Source organism: Leuciscus leuciscus (genome assembly GCF_965113295.1).
Source record: "Leuciscus leuciscus genome assembly, contig: HAP1_SCAFFOLD_441, whole genome shotgun sequence".
Lineage (NCBI taxonomy): Eukaryota > Metazoa > Chordata > Actinopteri > Cypriniformes > Leuciscidae > Leuciscus > Leuciscus leuciscus.
In genome coordinates, this window is record NW_028118298.1 from 17,458 (window position 1) to 32,600 (window position 15,143).

A 15,143-nucleotide genomic window follows, 5' to 3' on the forward strand; every position below is an offset into this window, starting at 1 on the left:
TAATAAAATTGTATTAATGCTGTGTTTCTGCTACTCCCCAGAAAAAAAATGCTATCGTATGTAAGTCATTTAAGTGTCAACGTAATAATCAATGTACATTATGCGTCAATATTTACAGATAATTGCTGCAAAAAAAATCTGTTAAAATCAGTGGCAACGCAGAATTGTTTGGAACTATGTAGAGATACATGAACCATGTGACGGCGAGATCACAACTCTCATATTTAACGGCTCTGTTTTCATCATCGTAGAAGGAATATGAACTAACTTCCAGTTGAAATGTATGTTGCTATAGGCTATATTAAGGACTTTTTTATAGGAATGTTGTTCCGAACAACAGCGAGTGTAATTTTGTGCAGTAATCCTTGTATTAATAATCTTATCTAGTTCAATCTATTTTTTCTCTCTCTAGCAATCTCTAAGTGTAATGGTCTTTAATATTTGTTATGCTGTTATTCTAATTTATTGAATGTCAGAAAAATGTGGAATTTTACAACTAGAGCCTTATTTTTTTCTGCCTTTTATTGGAAACATGAACAATATGGATATTCAAGTTTTAAAACATTAATAATCTAAATGAAGTAAGCTTCATACATCATAAAAACATTTAAAATAAAAGCTTAAAGAGAAACACACTATAGTGATTACACACTTTTACATAATTCATAAACCATTTACTTTCATTATCGCACATCCATCTAAAAAATGATCGCCTGATTACTTCAGTCACACGTCATCATGGCACTCCTGTCAATCATTCAGGGCTCCTCCCACAAAGAGATGCATAAAGGCTGTAATATTTACTGTGTCCAAAACACTACAGCCTCTTCTTGTTAGGCTGAAAAATAAAGAAAGAAAGGAAAAAAGAAAGAAATAAAGAAAGTGAAAACATTAATACTGAAATATGTCAATAAAAGCATCAACAACATGTGTCAAGAGGAAAGGCTAATAGATTGGGTTTTGTCTCTATCTAGTGGGTATTCTTACTTACTGGAAGATTTTCATACAGAGACGAGTCCAGTTCGGGTTTACAGTCATCAAGTTGAGCAGCCTTTATGAATGAAGACAAAGTAAAGACAGGAGTGTGTTATTTAAATTCCCATATACTTAGTCAATATAGATATGTTCACACTGACATTGAGTGTTTAATTCCTTTTGACAAAAGCTAAAGAGAGTTTAGTCTTCTGTAGGAAACACTTACCATTACATTCTCATACACAGGATCACTCAATTTAATATTATAAGCGTTGTGTCTGTCATGATCAGGTCTGGAATGATTCATCTTTGCCATTAAAGAAAAAAAAAGAATAAATAAAAAATAAATAATGTCTATAAACAGCTCACTAGAATAAGTTTCTGCTACATTCAGACTTTCAATCATTTAGACCAGATTAATTTCCCTGATCAGTAAACTTCTGATAATTATTCTCACCTGAGATCCCTGTGTGTCATTTCTCTTTTTCATCCTCCTGGTTCCCCTTTAAAGACAGTGATTTGACACAATTACAACCAATCAGATTCAGAAATTATTTGATGTTTAATACACAGATATGATTTGAACTAAAGGTATTTCTCTATAGGACGTGGCACTGCCGTTTTGAATGTGATGAAATCTGGTCTATCTTCAGGATTTACGGAGTAATGATGTGTGCTTCAGATTTCATTAATCAATAACTAACTGAGTAGCTGTCAGTGTGGAAAGAAAAAATGGGAAATTCTGCCTTGGCTCACATTAATCACGACCAGAGACAAACCTAAATTAAGTGCGTGGGTCCCAGGGAAAATTAGTTAATAAAGATTTAGCCGTTCGTAACAGGAACAAGCTATTTAATCTTTATTTTATTATTTTATTAGTTCATGACGTTTCACTGAATTCACAACTTTTTAAATGTCAATCTTTATAGTAGAAGATACAATACAATCTTCATATTTATAGTAGAAGATACAATACAATCTTCATATTTATAATGGACAGTCACCATAAAAACTGCACTTTGTGTGGTGGTGACAGGAACTGTAACGGTCATTAGCTGGAGTGCCCTTGAGAGCCACCAGAGGGCACTCCACATCAGACTATCATGATTCACTCACAACTACATTTCCCATAACTCACTACAGGAACAAGCTATTTCATCTTTATTTTATTATTTTATTAGTTCATGACGTCTCGCTGAATTAACAACTTTCTTATTCATTCAGTCATTCATTCACACACACGAGAGAGTACCACAGACACACATCTTACCAAATCACTAACATCGTAATGATCACTGCAGCTCCACAAACCCCTCCAATGGATATGTATAATATCACCAGACGTCCTGCAACTGAGACAAAAGAGTAAAACATCTGAACAGATTCATTTAAATCACTATAGAAAGAGTAATGTAAGTATATGAGCCGCTCTACCTTTACCTGTGACAGTTACAGCGTCTGATCTCTGAGATCCATGTTGATTGTGAGCCTGACAGTAGAAGCGTCCACTCTGTAGTGCACTGAAACTCTGTCCAGATCCAACAGCTGAGGGTTCATTCTCCTTAAACCAGCTGAAGTTCAGAGCAGGAGGGTTTGAGTCACTGATGCAGTTCAGAGTCACTGAATCTCCCTCCACTATTACACCAGATCCACTCATCAACACTGAGACGTTCCCGGGGGGGTCTAAAAAAAACAAAAAAACATTAAACAGTAAATATTACAGAATGATACATTTAGAAATTTTGAAAAGATGTGCTGGTGAATTAAAACCTTAAATCAAACACAATTTCCATTTTTTTAAAGAGAAAAAGGCAATCTGCACTCACGCATGACATTGAGCTGAACAGCAGGAGAGATGTGAGTGTGTCCGTCTACAGCACAGCTATATCTGCCTGAATCCTCTCTTCTGACTGACTGCAGCAGGAGTTCATTGTTTCTGTCTCTTCTCTCAGTTAATGGCTGTGAGTTTCTGTACCAGATGAATGTTGCTCTGTCAGTCAGAGCGCAGCTGCTTTTACATCTCAGATTGACTGAATCTCCCTCTGTCACTCTCTCAGGAGACTCCACCTGAAGATCTGAACACAACACACACATTATATCTAGTGCTGCTGTCATACACTGATTATTATTCAACATAATGCATCAAAGTCACCTGTGACAGTAAGAGTCACTCGTGATTTACCAATCCATTTTCCATCTTTATCAGTGATGAATCTGAAATAGTACACGTGTTCATCCTTCAGTGTCACATGACTCAGTCTGACGGTGCAGTTCTGCTGTTTATCTCCCATATACTGAAGCCTCTGACTGTATTCAGGGTCATTAGACAGATCTGGAAACTCTTCATGTTCCTTTTTATCTTTTGTTTTGGTCCAGAACACTTTCTTGATCTGATATCCAGTAGGGTATTTATAAGTGCATCTCATTATCACTGTTGAGTCCTTTAGTGCACAGATGTGTGAAGGACTGTAACTCACACTCCAATCATCACTAGAAACCCCTGAAACACAGAATTCATCTCGAACAATTTAGCAGCAGCATTTTTTTTTCTCTAGACAGTACTCACAAAGGTAAAACGATCAAGATTAACTTAAAAATTCACCGGAGTTCTCCTTTAATGTCTTGTCGTTTTGGTCTCACTGTTACACATTTAGTTTTTCATATTCTCATTGCATTAAAAGTTTCATCAAATATATGATATATGTGCATACTTGCCAACCTTGAGACCTCAGAATTAGGGAGATATTTAAAAGGACCGGGGGGGGGGGATTTATTTGACAAATTAATTTCCTTAAAGGAGAACTCCGGTCAATTTTAACATTGAGCTCATTTTGTTGTAAATTTGGAGTGCTGTCAATACAGGTCATGTGAGTGATTCCTTTAGAGTTAACACGGGTGAATCTGACTGCAGTAGATGTGAAAGATATGAATAAAGTTAATTCGGCCAGCGCTCATACCTGTGTTTACATCCTGTTTTCGGTTGAAGTCCAAAGTAGTCGATTGTCGAGTTCACGCGCATATGTTTAGTTACCTATGATCACGCGCGTGAACTCGACAATCGACTACTTTGGACTTCAACCGAAAACAGGATGTAAATACAGGTATGAGCGCTGGCCGAATTAACTTCATTTTAACGGATGGTTTAGCAATATTGTTGTCCAGGTGGAAATCGGGAGAAATTCGGGAGAAAGGTCGGTCCGGGAGATTTTCGGGAGGGGCTTTGAAATTCGGGAGTTTCCCGGAAAAATCGGGAGGGTTGGCATGTATGTATATGTGTCGGGGGGCGTGGTTCAGTGAAGTCTACAGTGGGAGAGATCTGTCTTGTCTAAATACCCACACTTGCAGTCTTTGCACTTGACCACTTGTCTACTTGCATGACGTATTTCCTCTATTTGGCCCGAGTGTTTACAGAGCTTTTATTTATTATACTTTTAATACTTTGCATTTTAAAATAAACGTCTACATGTCTGTTCAGCAGTCGCTATGTAACTAACAGAAGACACTAATTTAAAATTGTGGTGCTTCTAATTAAGTGTTTAAAACAGTTGCAAATGTTGTACAAAACAGGCCTACACATACCATACTCATCTTTGCACCAATAAAATGTGCAACACTTTATGTTTTTACTACCAAATTATATGTATCTAATTAATTTAAATTACAGTGGAATGTTTTCCTCGACATCTCGCGATTTCGGGGCACATGAGTTCCCGAACATAATGCATGATGGGATACGCTTAGCCTTGAATACTCCGAAGTGGTATTGGAGATAGTGTGGGTTTAGTGTGCATTAAGGGCACTGCACTTTGCCATTTTTAAGTCATAGGACAGTATTACGCACTTACTTTCTGTCGCGTGCACGCACTCTCAAGTGGCCAAGACCACAAGTGTGGGTATTTGGACAAGGCAAGAGACTGGAGACGAGCGGTGAGTAAGTAAGTGCATAATGTGCATATTAGCCTTCCTGTAGCTCAAACAGTAGAGCGTTGGTGTTTGCAACGCTAAGATCGTGGGTTCCATTCCCAGGGAAAGCAAGATCTGATAAGAATGTAAATGTGTACCTTGAAATGCAATGTAAGTCGCTTTGGATGAAAGCGTCTGCCAAATGCATAAATGTAAAAATAATGATAAACATCTGTGTCTTGTTGCAGTAATTGGCATGGAGAGACCGGATAAAAGCCACTGGGAAACTGGGAGATTCTGAGAGAGAGTGGGCTGAGGACTCGTGCTGTTCCAGAGCAGACTTTATGCTACTTTGATCTACTGAGAAATGTCTGTAAGCTCAGAGAATATGTGTATGTTTTTGGTTTATTTTAAACTAATAATAGCACTAGCCTCAGCCTATTCTTGGACCTACAGATGAAGACACTAGCTCAACATAAACCCCTGTATCTTGACTATAGCTGCGCATGCACATGTACATTTACAAGTGTAGCATCAGTGACCTCATCTTCCTTTTCTTATGAAATGGTAAATGGACTGCATTTATATAGCGCTTTCACAGACCTATGGCCACCAAAGCGCTTTACATATAGCCTCACATTCACCCATTCACTCACACATTCATACACCGATGGCGGTGTCAGCCATGCAAGGCACCACCCACCTCGTCGGGAGCAGCTGGGGTTAGGTGTCTTGCTCATGGACACCTCGACACTTGGTCAGGTGGAACCGGGGATTGAACCACCAACCTTCCGGTTTGTAGACAACCTACATGAACCACTGAGCCACTGCCGCCCCTGAATGAAAATTGAGCACCATTTATTTTGAGATTGAACAGAGAACTAAAAGAGAAATACGCTCTAGTTCTTAGCTTAAAGTCAAGCAGAAATCAATTAAATACTTTTATTTCTGCAAGAAAATGACTGCAACCATCATTTTTGCACTGCTTGAGTACAGAACTGTCTAAAGCCTTTCCCCGTCCCCTTTGATTGACAGCAGCTTTCATTATATAGTCAGCCTGTATTATACAGTTACTTGTTGTTAAAATATTAAAGTTTTAAGGTGTTTGTCACCAACATACAAAACACTGCTAGAGAAAACTTTGTGCTATTGGACTTTTGATTTTAAACCATATAGTTACTGAGACACAGCCCTGTGACAACTAGCCCCAACCAATCTCCCATAAATCCCCCACACTTAAGATATTTAACAGAACAGTTATAAAATCATGCTCTTACCCGTTTCACCAACACCCGTGACCAGTGACAGCAATACAAATGATCAGGATGAAACCAGTATTGGTGTTTTCACACTCTGAATGACACGTGATTAACACCTTATACTTTCACATGAGCTTATGACACCTCAACTAGTGCAGATCGAGCAGAGGAAGAGTTTTAACAGACAACATTAGACTAAAGGCATAAACATTAAACTGAGAGAAACTTTTTATCAGTCCATAAAGATGCTCATGTAACAATGTTTTCAAACTTGGGAATATCTATATTTAATCAGTTGCATATAGATAGTAATGACAAGGAACCTGTTCTTAGGAAACAGAGAAAACAATTGCTTGAATAACTTTTCTTTAATTTGCTTATGCAGACCAACTATCCTAGCTTGTAAAACACTGGAAGGTATTGCAGTAGCAGTGACGTCAAAACACACATTTCATCACTAGCATCACCAACTGTGCACTTGATAAACCTCCAGTTTACTGATTCATTAATACCAATCTGGAAGTTAAATAAACAAAGAACTTAAAACAGAAACAGAATTGATTAATCTGAATGTTTTTATCATAAGAACTTCAAAGCATTTTTTTTTGTCAGCGACCTTGTTCTTCTTGAATGCATCACGTCTCTAAAAATACAGTTTCCTCTTTAGTAAGTGAGACTTCAGCATCACAGTGTGATCACGTGACCTTCATAAGCGATGGAGAGACGCTGAGGGACGTCACACAGAAGAGGAAGAGGAAGAGGAAGAGGAAGAGGAAGAGGAAGAGGAAATCAGTCCTGTCAGAGTAACGCTTGAGGCCTTTTTCACATACCAAATATTTCAGCTCTAGTAATGGAAGTCCTGCCTTCTAAATAAAAGATCCAAATTGGTAATCATGTCACTGTAACTGCTGTTAGAAGCTCAGATTTCCATAGAAACAGTTCTGAGATGCAGGTTCAGGACTGCACAGGCGAATTGGCGAGATGCTTATGGGGAACGCCTCAGTGTGACTGGTATCTGAAGCAACTGTCAAATCACAGCAATCTTATTGGCCAGCGACAGCCTATGACATCATACTAGTGTGACCAGGAAGTATATAAGAGGCGCCTAGGGAACATGACAACCTCTTTTCGTCTTCAGGGACTGATTGTGTTTAAAGCACTGTAGAATCAGGTAAAAACAATGTATGAGAAACACTTCAGGCAGTGTGTCGACCCGTGGCCAAGGTTTTTGACAAACGGTGACACACATGAGTTATGTGTGTATTGTCTGGGCAAATAGCCCACTCACACAGTTCTCGAGGGTGTTGTTTACGTCCCTTTAAGGATGCTCTGCTCTGCTCTGCTCTGCTCTTCTCGAGGGAAGAGGGCCATTCATTCCTTCATTTAATTTTCTTTATTTATAAAGCACTTTTAAACACAACCGTAGGTTGACCAAAGTGCTGTACAGAAAGTTAAAATAATGTAAACAAAACAGGCAAGATATAACATTTTACAAAAACAATATGTGACCCGATCTGGCGAAATGAGTCGGAAGTCGCAACGTTCCATTTTAAGATATGGGCCGATTATGTGGAAAAACAATGAAATAATAGATTTCTTTTTTTTGTTTGTTTTTTTTTGTGCTAAATTTCAAAGAACAGACATTCAAAAATAATCTCCTGAAGTTTCGTAGTCCAGATAATTGAGTAAAGGTATTTAAATGACTATTAAAGTTTACAAAGTTTTACTAAATTCGCTGGAAATGAATATTGCTTTTCTCAACTCCTCTCGTCACCTCTGAGCATTTCTCGGGTATCCCCTGAAACGTCTCTGCTCTCCAAATGGTGTTACACGTTGTATAGAACCAATCAAAAAGCTTAGAAATGTACACAAACGCTGATCATTTGTCATTTCGACTGACCGGCACACGATTGGTCCAGCCATCCTCCTGTCAGACTCGTAGCGCTCTGTGTAAACCGTAAACAAGCTAGCAGATCTCCTCAGAAAGATTAAATATTATTAATTTGAGAAATGTCGCTGTCAAAAGAGAGCAAAGTCGCCAAAAAGTCGCCAAAACCGTTGAACTCACTGGACTGGAGGCTTCTAACCTAAGCTCTGCTGCTGGTCATCAAGAGTAGCTAAGGCTAGTCAGTGATTTTTGTTTAATCTGGAGACGTGTCATCCTCTGACAGCGACAGCGAAAGTGACAGCCCTGTGGTATTTATTGTGTATGGATGTGAGTGAGTGCAATTATTCTGTGAGTGTATTTATCTGCAAGGAGAATCCATTACAATGTGTTTGATTTATTTTAACCCAATATTTAACTGTTGGGATCTCCGTTATGAATTTGTTACACTGTTATTGTAAACTAGCCTACACAAAGATATGATTGCATAGGCTAACATTATTTGTTCTCTGTTTCCTTGTCTCTCTGCCTCTCTCACTTTCTCTCTCTCTCTCTCTCACACACACACACACACACACACACACACACACACACACACACACACACACACACACACACACACACACCCTCTCTCAAGCAAAACTGTAGCACCTCTGTTCAATCTTTCTGATTTTAGTAAATGTTTGTAAAAGTGCCTTTTAAATTATTTATTCAAATAAAAACTTAAAAATAATTTGAGCTTCAGCCTGGTTTAATAGCATATATAAAAAATTAGACACCTTACCCCCAGGCTAACTTAGGTCTAAGACTCCATGTTACCTTGGCAACCAGCATTAACAATCAGTTACATTACAAACAGCCAAAAGAAAAGGGAAAATGGCTCATAATTTAAACATTTCTTCTTGTCACTACATTCTCCGCTCAATTTCCCAAGTAAAACGTCCTTGTAACTGTTATACTCCTCCAACAAACACATATTTTCTGCTGTGGTAAACTGCACTGAGCGGTTGAATGCGCTTACTTAATCCGCCATGTTTTTTGTTTTGAAAAGTGTCTTAATTTACCCAGAATGCATTGCAGTGTAGTCCTACTTAAGATAGTAAGAGTCTTAAGTGCTTTGTGCAACGGTCTGATTTAAATGTCTATCTGAAGTCTGACTATCTACTATATCTAAGCCATAGTCAAAGTCTATCTTTGTGAAACCGGCCCCTGGTAAGCCAAGACAATGGTGTCCACTATCCAGTGAGACAACCTCTGCTTGGAGAGAGCCTTTCCCTTCAGCTTCCCACTGTAACAGACAAAGAGCTGGTCTGAGGCCCTGAAACACCGTGTTCTGTCTACGTAAGCACGAAGGGCGCGTACTGTACAGAGCAGTGCCAAGGCTGGGTCTGCCTCTTCCGAGGGCAGCGGTTGCAGGTTCACCACCTGTGATCAGGCATTTTCTGGGATCTTCTTGGCGAGAAGAACACCAGGTGACGAAGAGGTTCCACTTCAGAGCATAGGCGTGTCTCGTGGACAAGGCTCTAGCTGAAGTGATGGTAGCCACCACCTGAGGTGGTAGGATACTCAAACTTTCTGTGTCCCATCCAGAGGGATTCTTCAGAGGGATTGGCCAGGGAGGAGCTGTCGCGAGGAGAACCAGTTCGGAGAACCAAGTCTGGGTGGGCCAATAAGGCACAACCAAAAGGCTCACTGGGGGAAACGCATACTTGCGGAGGCCCCGCAGCCAGCTGTGCGCTAGTGCATCCGTGCCGAGGGTCCCCTCGCTCAGGGAGTAAAACCAGTGGCAGTGGGAAGTGTCTGGGGAGGCAAACAGATCTTCCTGTGCGTCGCCGAACTGTTCCCAAATCAGTTGAACCATCTGGGGATGGAGTCTCCATTCCCCGGGATAAGGCCATAGTCGTGAGAGCTCGTCGGCTGCACGATTCAACTCTTCCGGGATGTGAATGGCTCGAAGTGACCTCAAATGCTTCTGACTCCATAAGAGCAGATGACGTGCGAGTTGTGACATACGGCGGGAGCGCATACCACCCTGATGGGTGATGTACGCTACTATCGCCGTGTTGTCTGAACAGACAAGTTCGTGCCTCCAGCAACGTCCAAAAATGGTGCAGAGCTAAACATACGGCCAGCAATTCGAGGCAATTGACATGCCATAGGCGCTGGGGTCCTGTCCAGGAGCCCACGACACCATGCCCATTGCACATGGCACCCCAATCCGTGGTGGAGGCATCTGTTGACACAACTACATGCCTGGAAACCCGGTCTAAGGGCACTCCGGCCTGTAGAAAAGAGAGGTTTGATGACGGGGTGAAGGTTTGACGACAGGCCCGAGTGACTAGCACCCGGAACGTGCCCTGTTGCGGTGCCCTGTTGTCATGCCCATCTCGGGACTCGGTCGTGAAGATATCGGTCGTGCCATATGCTCCAGGAGCCTCTGAAATAACTTCAGTGGGACTGCACTCTTGCCCTCGATTGGACTCAGTCAATTCAGCAGTGACTGTGCATGCTCGCTCGTAAGCTGCGCGTACATGGCGACGAGTCGATTTCCATACCGAGAAAAGAGATCCTCTACACGGGGGAGAGTTTGCTGGACCCGAAGGCTCAGACGGGCGAGGTGCCTGTGTTCGCAAACCTGCTCTCAAGAGTGTGCTAGAATCAGCCAGTTGTCGAGATAGTTCAGGATGCGAACCCCGTGTTGCCTGAGTGGCACAAGGGCTGCCTCGACAACCTTCGTGAAGAGGCGAGGAGACAGGGCTAACCCGAATGGGAGTACCGTGTACTGATATGCCTGCCCCTTGAAAGCAAACCGTAGAAACTGTCTGTGTCGAGGAAGAATGGAGACATGAAAGTACACGCCCTTCAGGTCGATCGCTGCAAACCAATCCAATGGATAAACGCATTATAAAATGCATTTGGCTGTCAACATCTTGAATGGATGCCTGTGAAGTGTTCGGTTGAAGACGTGCAGGTCCAGGATTGGTCGTAAACCACTGCTCTTCTTGGGTACAATGAAGTAGGGGCTGTAGAAGCCGGACCTCATCTCGGCTGGTCGGTCTCGATCGCACCCTTCGCCAGTAGGGCAGAGACCTCCGCACGCATGACAGGGGCATTGCCACCCACCAAGGTATAGCGGACTCCCTGGAAGCGGGGAGGAGACTGTGCGAACTGAATCGCATAGCCGAGCTTGATCGTTCGCACGAGCCAGCGGGATAGATTGGGAACCTCCAGCCAGGCTACCAAAAACTGAACCAGCAGGGTCATTGGAACTGCAGACATACCCATAATGGGGCAGCGATGCGGAGCGACCGGCCCAGATGGGAGGCGGAGTGTCCCGGTGTGGGGCCGTGGTCAAGTTCCGCGTCCTGACAGAGGAGGCCTTTGAAGGACGAGCTTTCCACAGTGTCCTGCTCTGACAGGGGTCTGGCGACAGAGGGGAGCGAGAATGGTGAGGCATAGCGTTGCACACTGCCATCCGCGGCCTCTTGGGGCTCGGAGGAAGGGGAGTCAGTTCTTTCTTTAACAGTTTTAAGGTGCCACCGACCGAGAGGACAGCGGCGGAGGAAGGAGAACAAAAGATTCTCCCCTGGCCCTCCACCGGCGGGAAGGAGTGGTGCTGCTACCAGCTCCTGGAAAGAACTGTGCCCTTGCTCTGAGCTGCCCCTCTCAGGAACCCGCCTTCTGTGCTGTCTTCCTGTGACCACCTCCTTGCTTCGGCCCGGGTGAAGGCTGCTGCTTGAGCCGAGCAGGAGGGGCGGGAGCCACAGGAGGGCGGCCTCGGCGGGAAGCAGACTGAGGGAGGATATGCTTTATCCTCTCAGTCTGCTTCTGGAGGGCCGAGAACTCGACTGCACCGCCGAAGAGCCCAGGCTGGGATATGGGGGAGTTGAGAAAACGAGTTCTCTCAGCCTCCCGCATATCAGCCAGGTTGAGCCACAGATGACGTTCCTAGACCACACAAGTGGATATCACCTGACCCAGGGATCGCGCAGTGAAATTCGGAGGCGGAAACCAATAACCAATCATCCAGCCTTGAGTGCTCGGGGGAGGGCGGCGGGCGGAGTTCGTGATGCTAATTCCACAGACACATGGTATTCTCATACCATTTTCTCGTTTATTCAAAGGTGATAGGGCTCTCTAGCGAAACCCCCATTTCGTTAGTCACTGATGTAACTCCAGGTGACTGGCTCAAAGGGTATGCTGTTTTTCTCTGCTCACTTCTCGACGACTGCCGCTTCCCCTCAGCACAAGTTTGGTATCATTTTAAAGCACAGCGTTCCAACTTTGAGAATATTTATAGCGAAGTCTCGATGGCATGAGTCTGAACCAATGAAATGTGATTTTCATACTCATGCCGATGTAAACAAAATTAGAGATTATGAGAAAGATATTTTTTCCTAACATCATTATTTTAGCACATTTAAAAGTTTATGCATTAACTCACTGATTCTATACTTTTGCTGATGTTGTTTTTAGTTCAATCTTGTTCAGTTTATTTTAGTTTATTTTTCTGATTTTGCTGTTGCTGATACTTTTATTGTAGATAAAACATCTGTTTAGCTATGCATTTACTGAATGAGCACTGTGCCGCTGTTCGTCCGACTGTTTGTGCTGTACTGTATTTTATTTTATTTTATTTTTCTAAACTGTTTTAATTATGATTCAGGATTAATTATTGAATTGCCATTGTGTATGAAATGTGCTATATAAATAAACTTGCCTTGCCTTGCCTTGCCCTAGATTCATATTTTAATTCACTGAAAAATATATTTTTTTTACTATCCTTTCTTGTTTATTTCTCCAAAGTTTAGTCAGGGAGATAAACTATATATGAAATATCAAACATTGACATGGCATGGCATTGATTAAAGGAGCATAAACATATAGAGTGACTGAATATAATTTTCACACTGATGAAATCAGTGTTACCAGATCCCAGAAAAACATAATTTAACATAATCATAATGATCAACATGAAAGACAATAAGAAAAGTTTATTGTACTTCAACAAAGTTTTGTACTTTCTACAAAAGAGATCTGAATATGAATATAATTTTATTAATTTAAGTTATTTAAATTTTCACTGATTTAAATATTCACATTTAATCTAACTACCAAAAGCCCAGGTAATTTAAAGTCTAAATATTAGACTCGTTATTGTGATATTCAAAGATTTGAAAATGACATTTTATTTTGAGATCGTTTTGTTGTCAGAAAGTTTCTCACGAGCCTGGAGGTGTTTTTGTGTTTGCGTGATGAACAGGCAGTTTTTTTCCCGTCCAGCTCAAAGCCACAGAAAACATGTGAAGGTTGAGGGTCTCAGTTCAGTTTAATTAAACAAACTTACCCAGGAAACCCACAGAGAGACACATGAGACTGAACAGAGAGACAGAAGATGAACAGAAGATAATAAAGACTAACAGCTGATCATTCAGTAATTCACCTCTAACATTTACTGTGTTAACATAATACACTGATGTCGTATTATGACCACTTTAAACAAGCAACATCTAGAGCTTTTTTCTTTAAATTTGTCTTTTATTTTTCATATTTTTCATAATTTTCAGCATTATATCTCTGGCTAATATCTGACAGTAACTGTATGAGTTGTATGCTAATTTGCTTTTCTGAATTCAACCAGATAAAGATAAACTTAATTGTAAGTATAGAGCAGGGGTGTCTAAACCTGGTCCTGGAGGGCCACTGTCCTGCAGAGTTTGGCTCCAACTCACATGCATGGAAGTTTCTAGTTTCTAGTATGCCTATAGACCTTATGCGACAGAGAAACGAGGGCGCCGCCATCTTTAGAATATTAACTTCCGTTTTTGCGGTCGCTCTGTATATCTCTATGGCATTGCTGTCCAGGAGTAATTCGCTTTTGAAGTGGATTTACTTAATGTAAAGTTAACGAAAGTTATCATGAGGATTGTAATGTTTAAAGCAGATGTCTTAACAAATGTCAGTCGACCGGGAAGATTTTAAAACGAGCCGTTCATTAATAAAAACGCAAAATAGCTGTGAAAATACAGCTGAAAAGGGGCGGAGCAACAGAAGGCCTATAAGAGCTTGATTTGCTGGTTTGCGTGTGTTTAATCCGGGTTGAAGCTAAACTTTGCAGGACAATGACCCTCCAGAAGCAGGATTGGACACCCCCGCTCTAGACAGAGATGTAACTGAATTACTGAATGTGAAATGTCTGTTTCTGATGTTGTGTTTGTCAAGTCAAGTCACATTTATTTATATAGCACTTTTTACAATACAGATTGTTTCAAAGCAGATAACAGGAAATGCAACAAAGTTTGTTTCCAGAAGAAAATAGCGTCACAGTCCAGTTTAAGTAAGTTCAGTGATGATTAATTTTGTTGTAAAAAAAAAAAAGAAAAAGAAAATGTATTAATCTAGTTCATTTATATATATATATATATATATATATATATATATATATAAATGAGTCTGTATAGTTGTGTTTGAAGATTTTACTACAAACTTTAAAATTAAAAAAATTAAAAAAAACTGAAGTTTGATTTCATTATTTTTTTATAAAAAAAATAATATAGGGGTGTAAGAATTTAACTTTTTTAAACAGTATTTTTACTAAGACAAAGAGACTTGTTTGTAAGAGTCTCAGTGCTTTGTGTTTGCAGGGTGGTTTGATACTGAGGTCAGTGTGATAAAGATCATCAGCATGAGATGTTCTTCAGCTTGTGGTTTTCTTTTGCTCTATTTATCTTCTTTAGGTCAAACCAAGAAGCCCTTCAGCCTCCTGCAAGTGTGAGAAAAACAGAATATAATTTTCCATTACCAATGGTTATAGATTTATCTCCACTCCATACAAAGACGCTGTAATTTAGGGGTGGTGGTGGCGCAATGGATAAGACACATGCCTTTGGTGTGAGAGACCCGGGTTCGAATCCACTGTGAGACACCAATGTGTCCCTGAGCAAGACACTTAACCCCTAGTTGCTCCAGAGGCGTGCGACCTCTGACATATATAGCAATTGTAAGTCGCTTTGGATAAAAGCGTCAGCTAAATGAATAAATGTAATGTAAATGTAAATGTAATTTGTGCAATATATGGAAAATAAAAATCTTGTTTCTAATTGATAAAGCTCAAACTGTTA

General features: G+C 40.9%; 1 protein-coding gene across 3 annotated transcripts; it reads right to left on the reverse strand.

Annotated features, from left to right (window-relative positions):
- Positions 1 to 502: 502 nt before the first annotated feature.
- LOC309491696 (B-cell receptor CD22-like) lies at positions 503 to 3,470 on the reverse strand. 3 transcript variants are annotated; one of them, XM_082190737.1, is made up of 8 exons: positions 3,128 to 3,470; positions 2,802 to 3,050; positions 2,416 to 2,658; positions 2,246 to 2,327; positions 1,433 to 1,478; positions 1,202 to 1,282; positions 992 to 1,051; positions 503 to 838 (listed from the first exon to the last, which is right to left on the reverse strand). In XM_082190737.1, exons 1-8 carry the CDS (start codon positions 3,399 to 3,401, stop codon positions 818 to 820), a joined length of 1,056 nt encoding a protein of 351 aa, XP_082046863.1. In that variant the 5' UTR covers positions 3,402 to 3,470; the 3' UTR covers positions 503 to 817. The 3 variants fall into 3 exon arrangements, with proteins under 3 accessions (XP_082046863.1, XP_082046864.1, XP_082046862.1); XM_082190738.1 differs by having other exon boundaries at positions 503 to 829; positions 2,410 to 2,658; XM_082190736.1 differs by having other exon boundaries at positions 2,410 to 2,658.
- Between the last annotated feature and the right edge of the window lie 11,673 nt (positions 3,471 to 15,143).

Excerpts from the sequence above, each read along its gene's own strand:
- LOC309491696 (XM_082190736.1), bottom strand. The coding sequence starts at position 3,401 with ATGAGATGCACTTATAAATACCCTACTGGATATCAGATCAAGAAAGTG. Across the intron at positions 1,283-1,432 it reads ATGACACACAGGGATCTCAG|ATGAATCATTCCAGACCTGA; the intron begins GTGAGAATAATT and ends TTAATGGCAAAG. Across the intron at positions 1,052-1,201 it reads CTGTGTATGAGAATGTAATG|GCTGCTCAACTTGATGACTG; the intron begins GTAAGTGTTTCC and ends TCATTCATAAAG.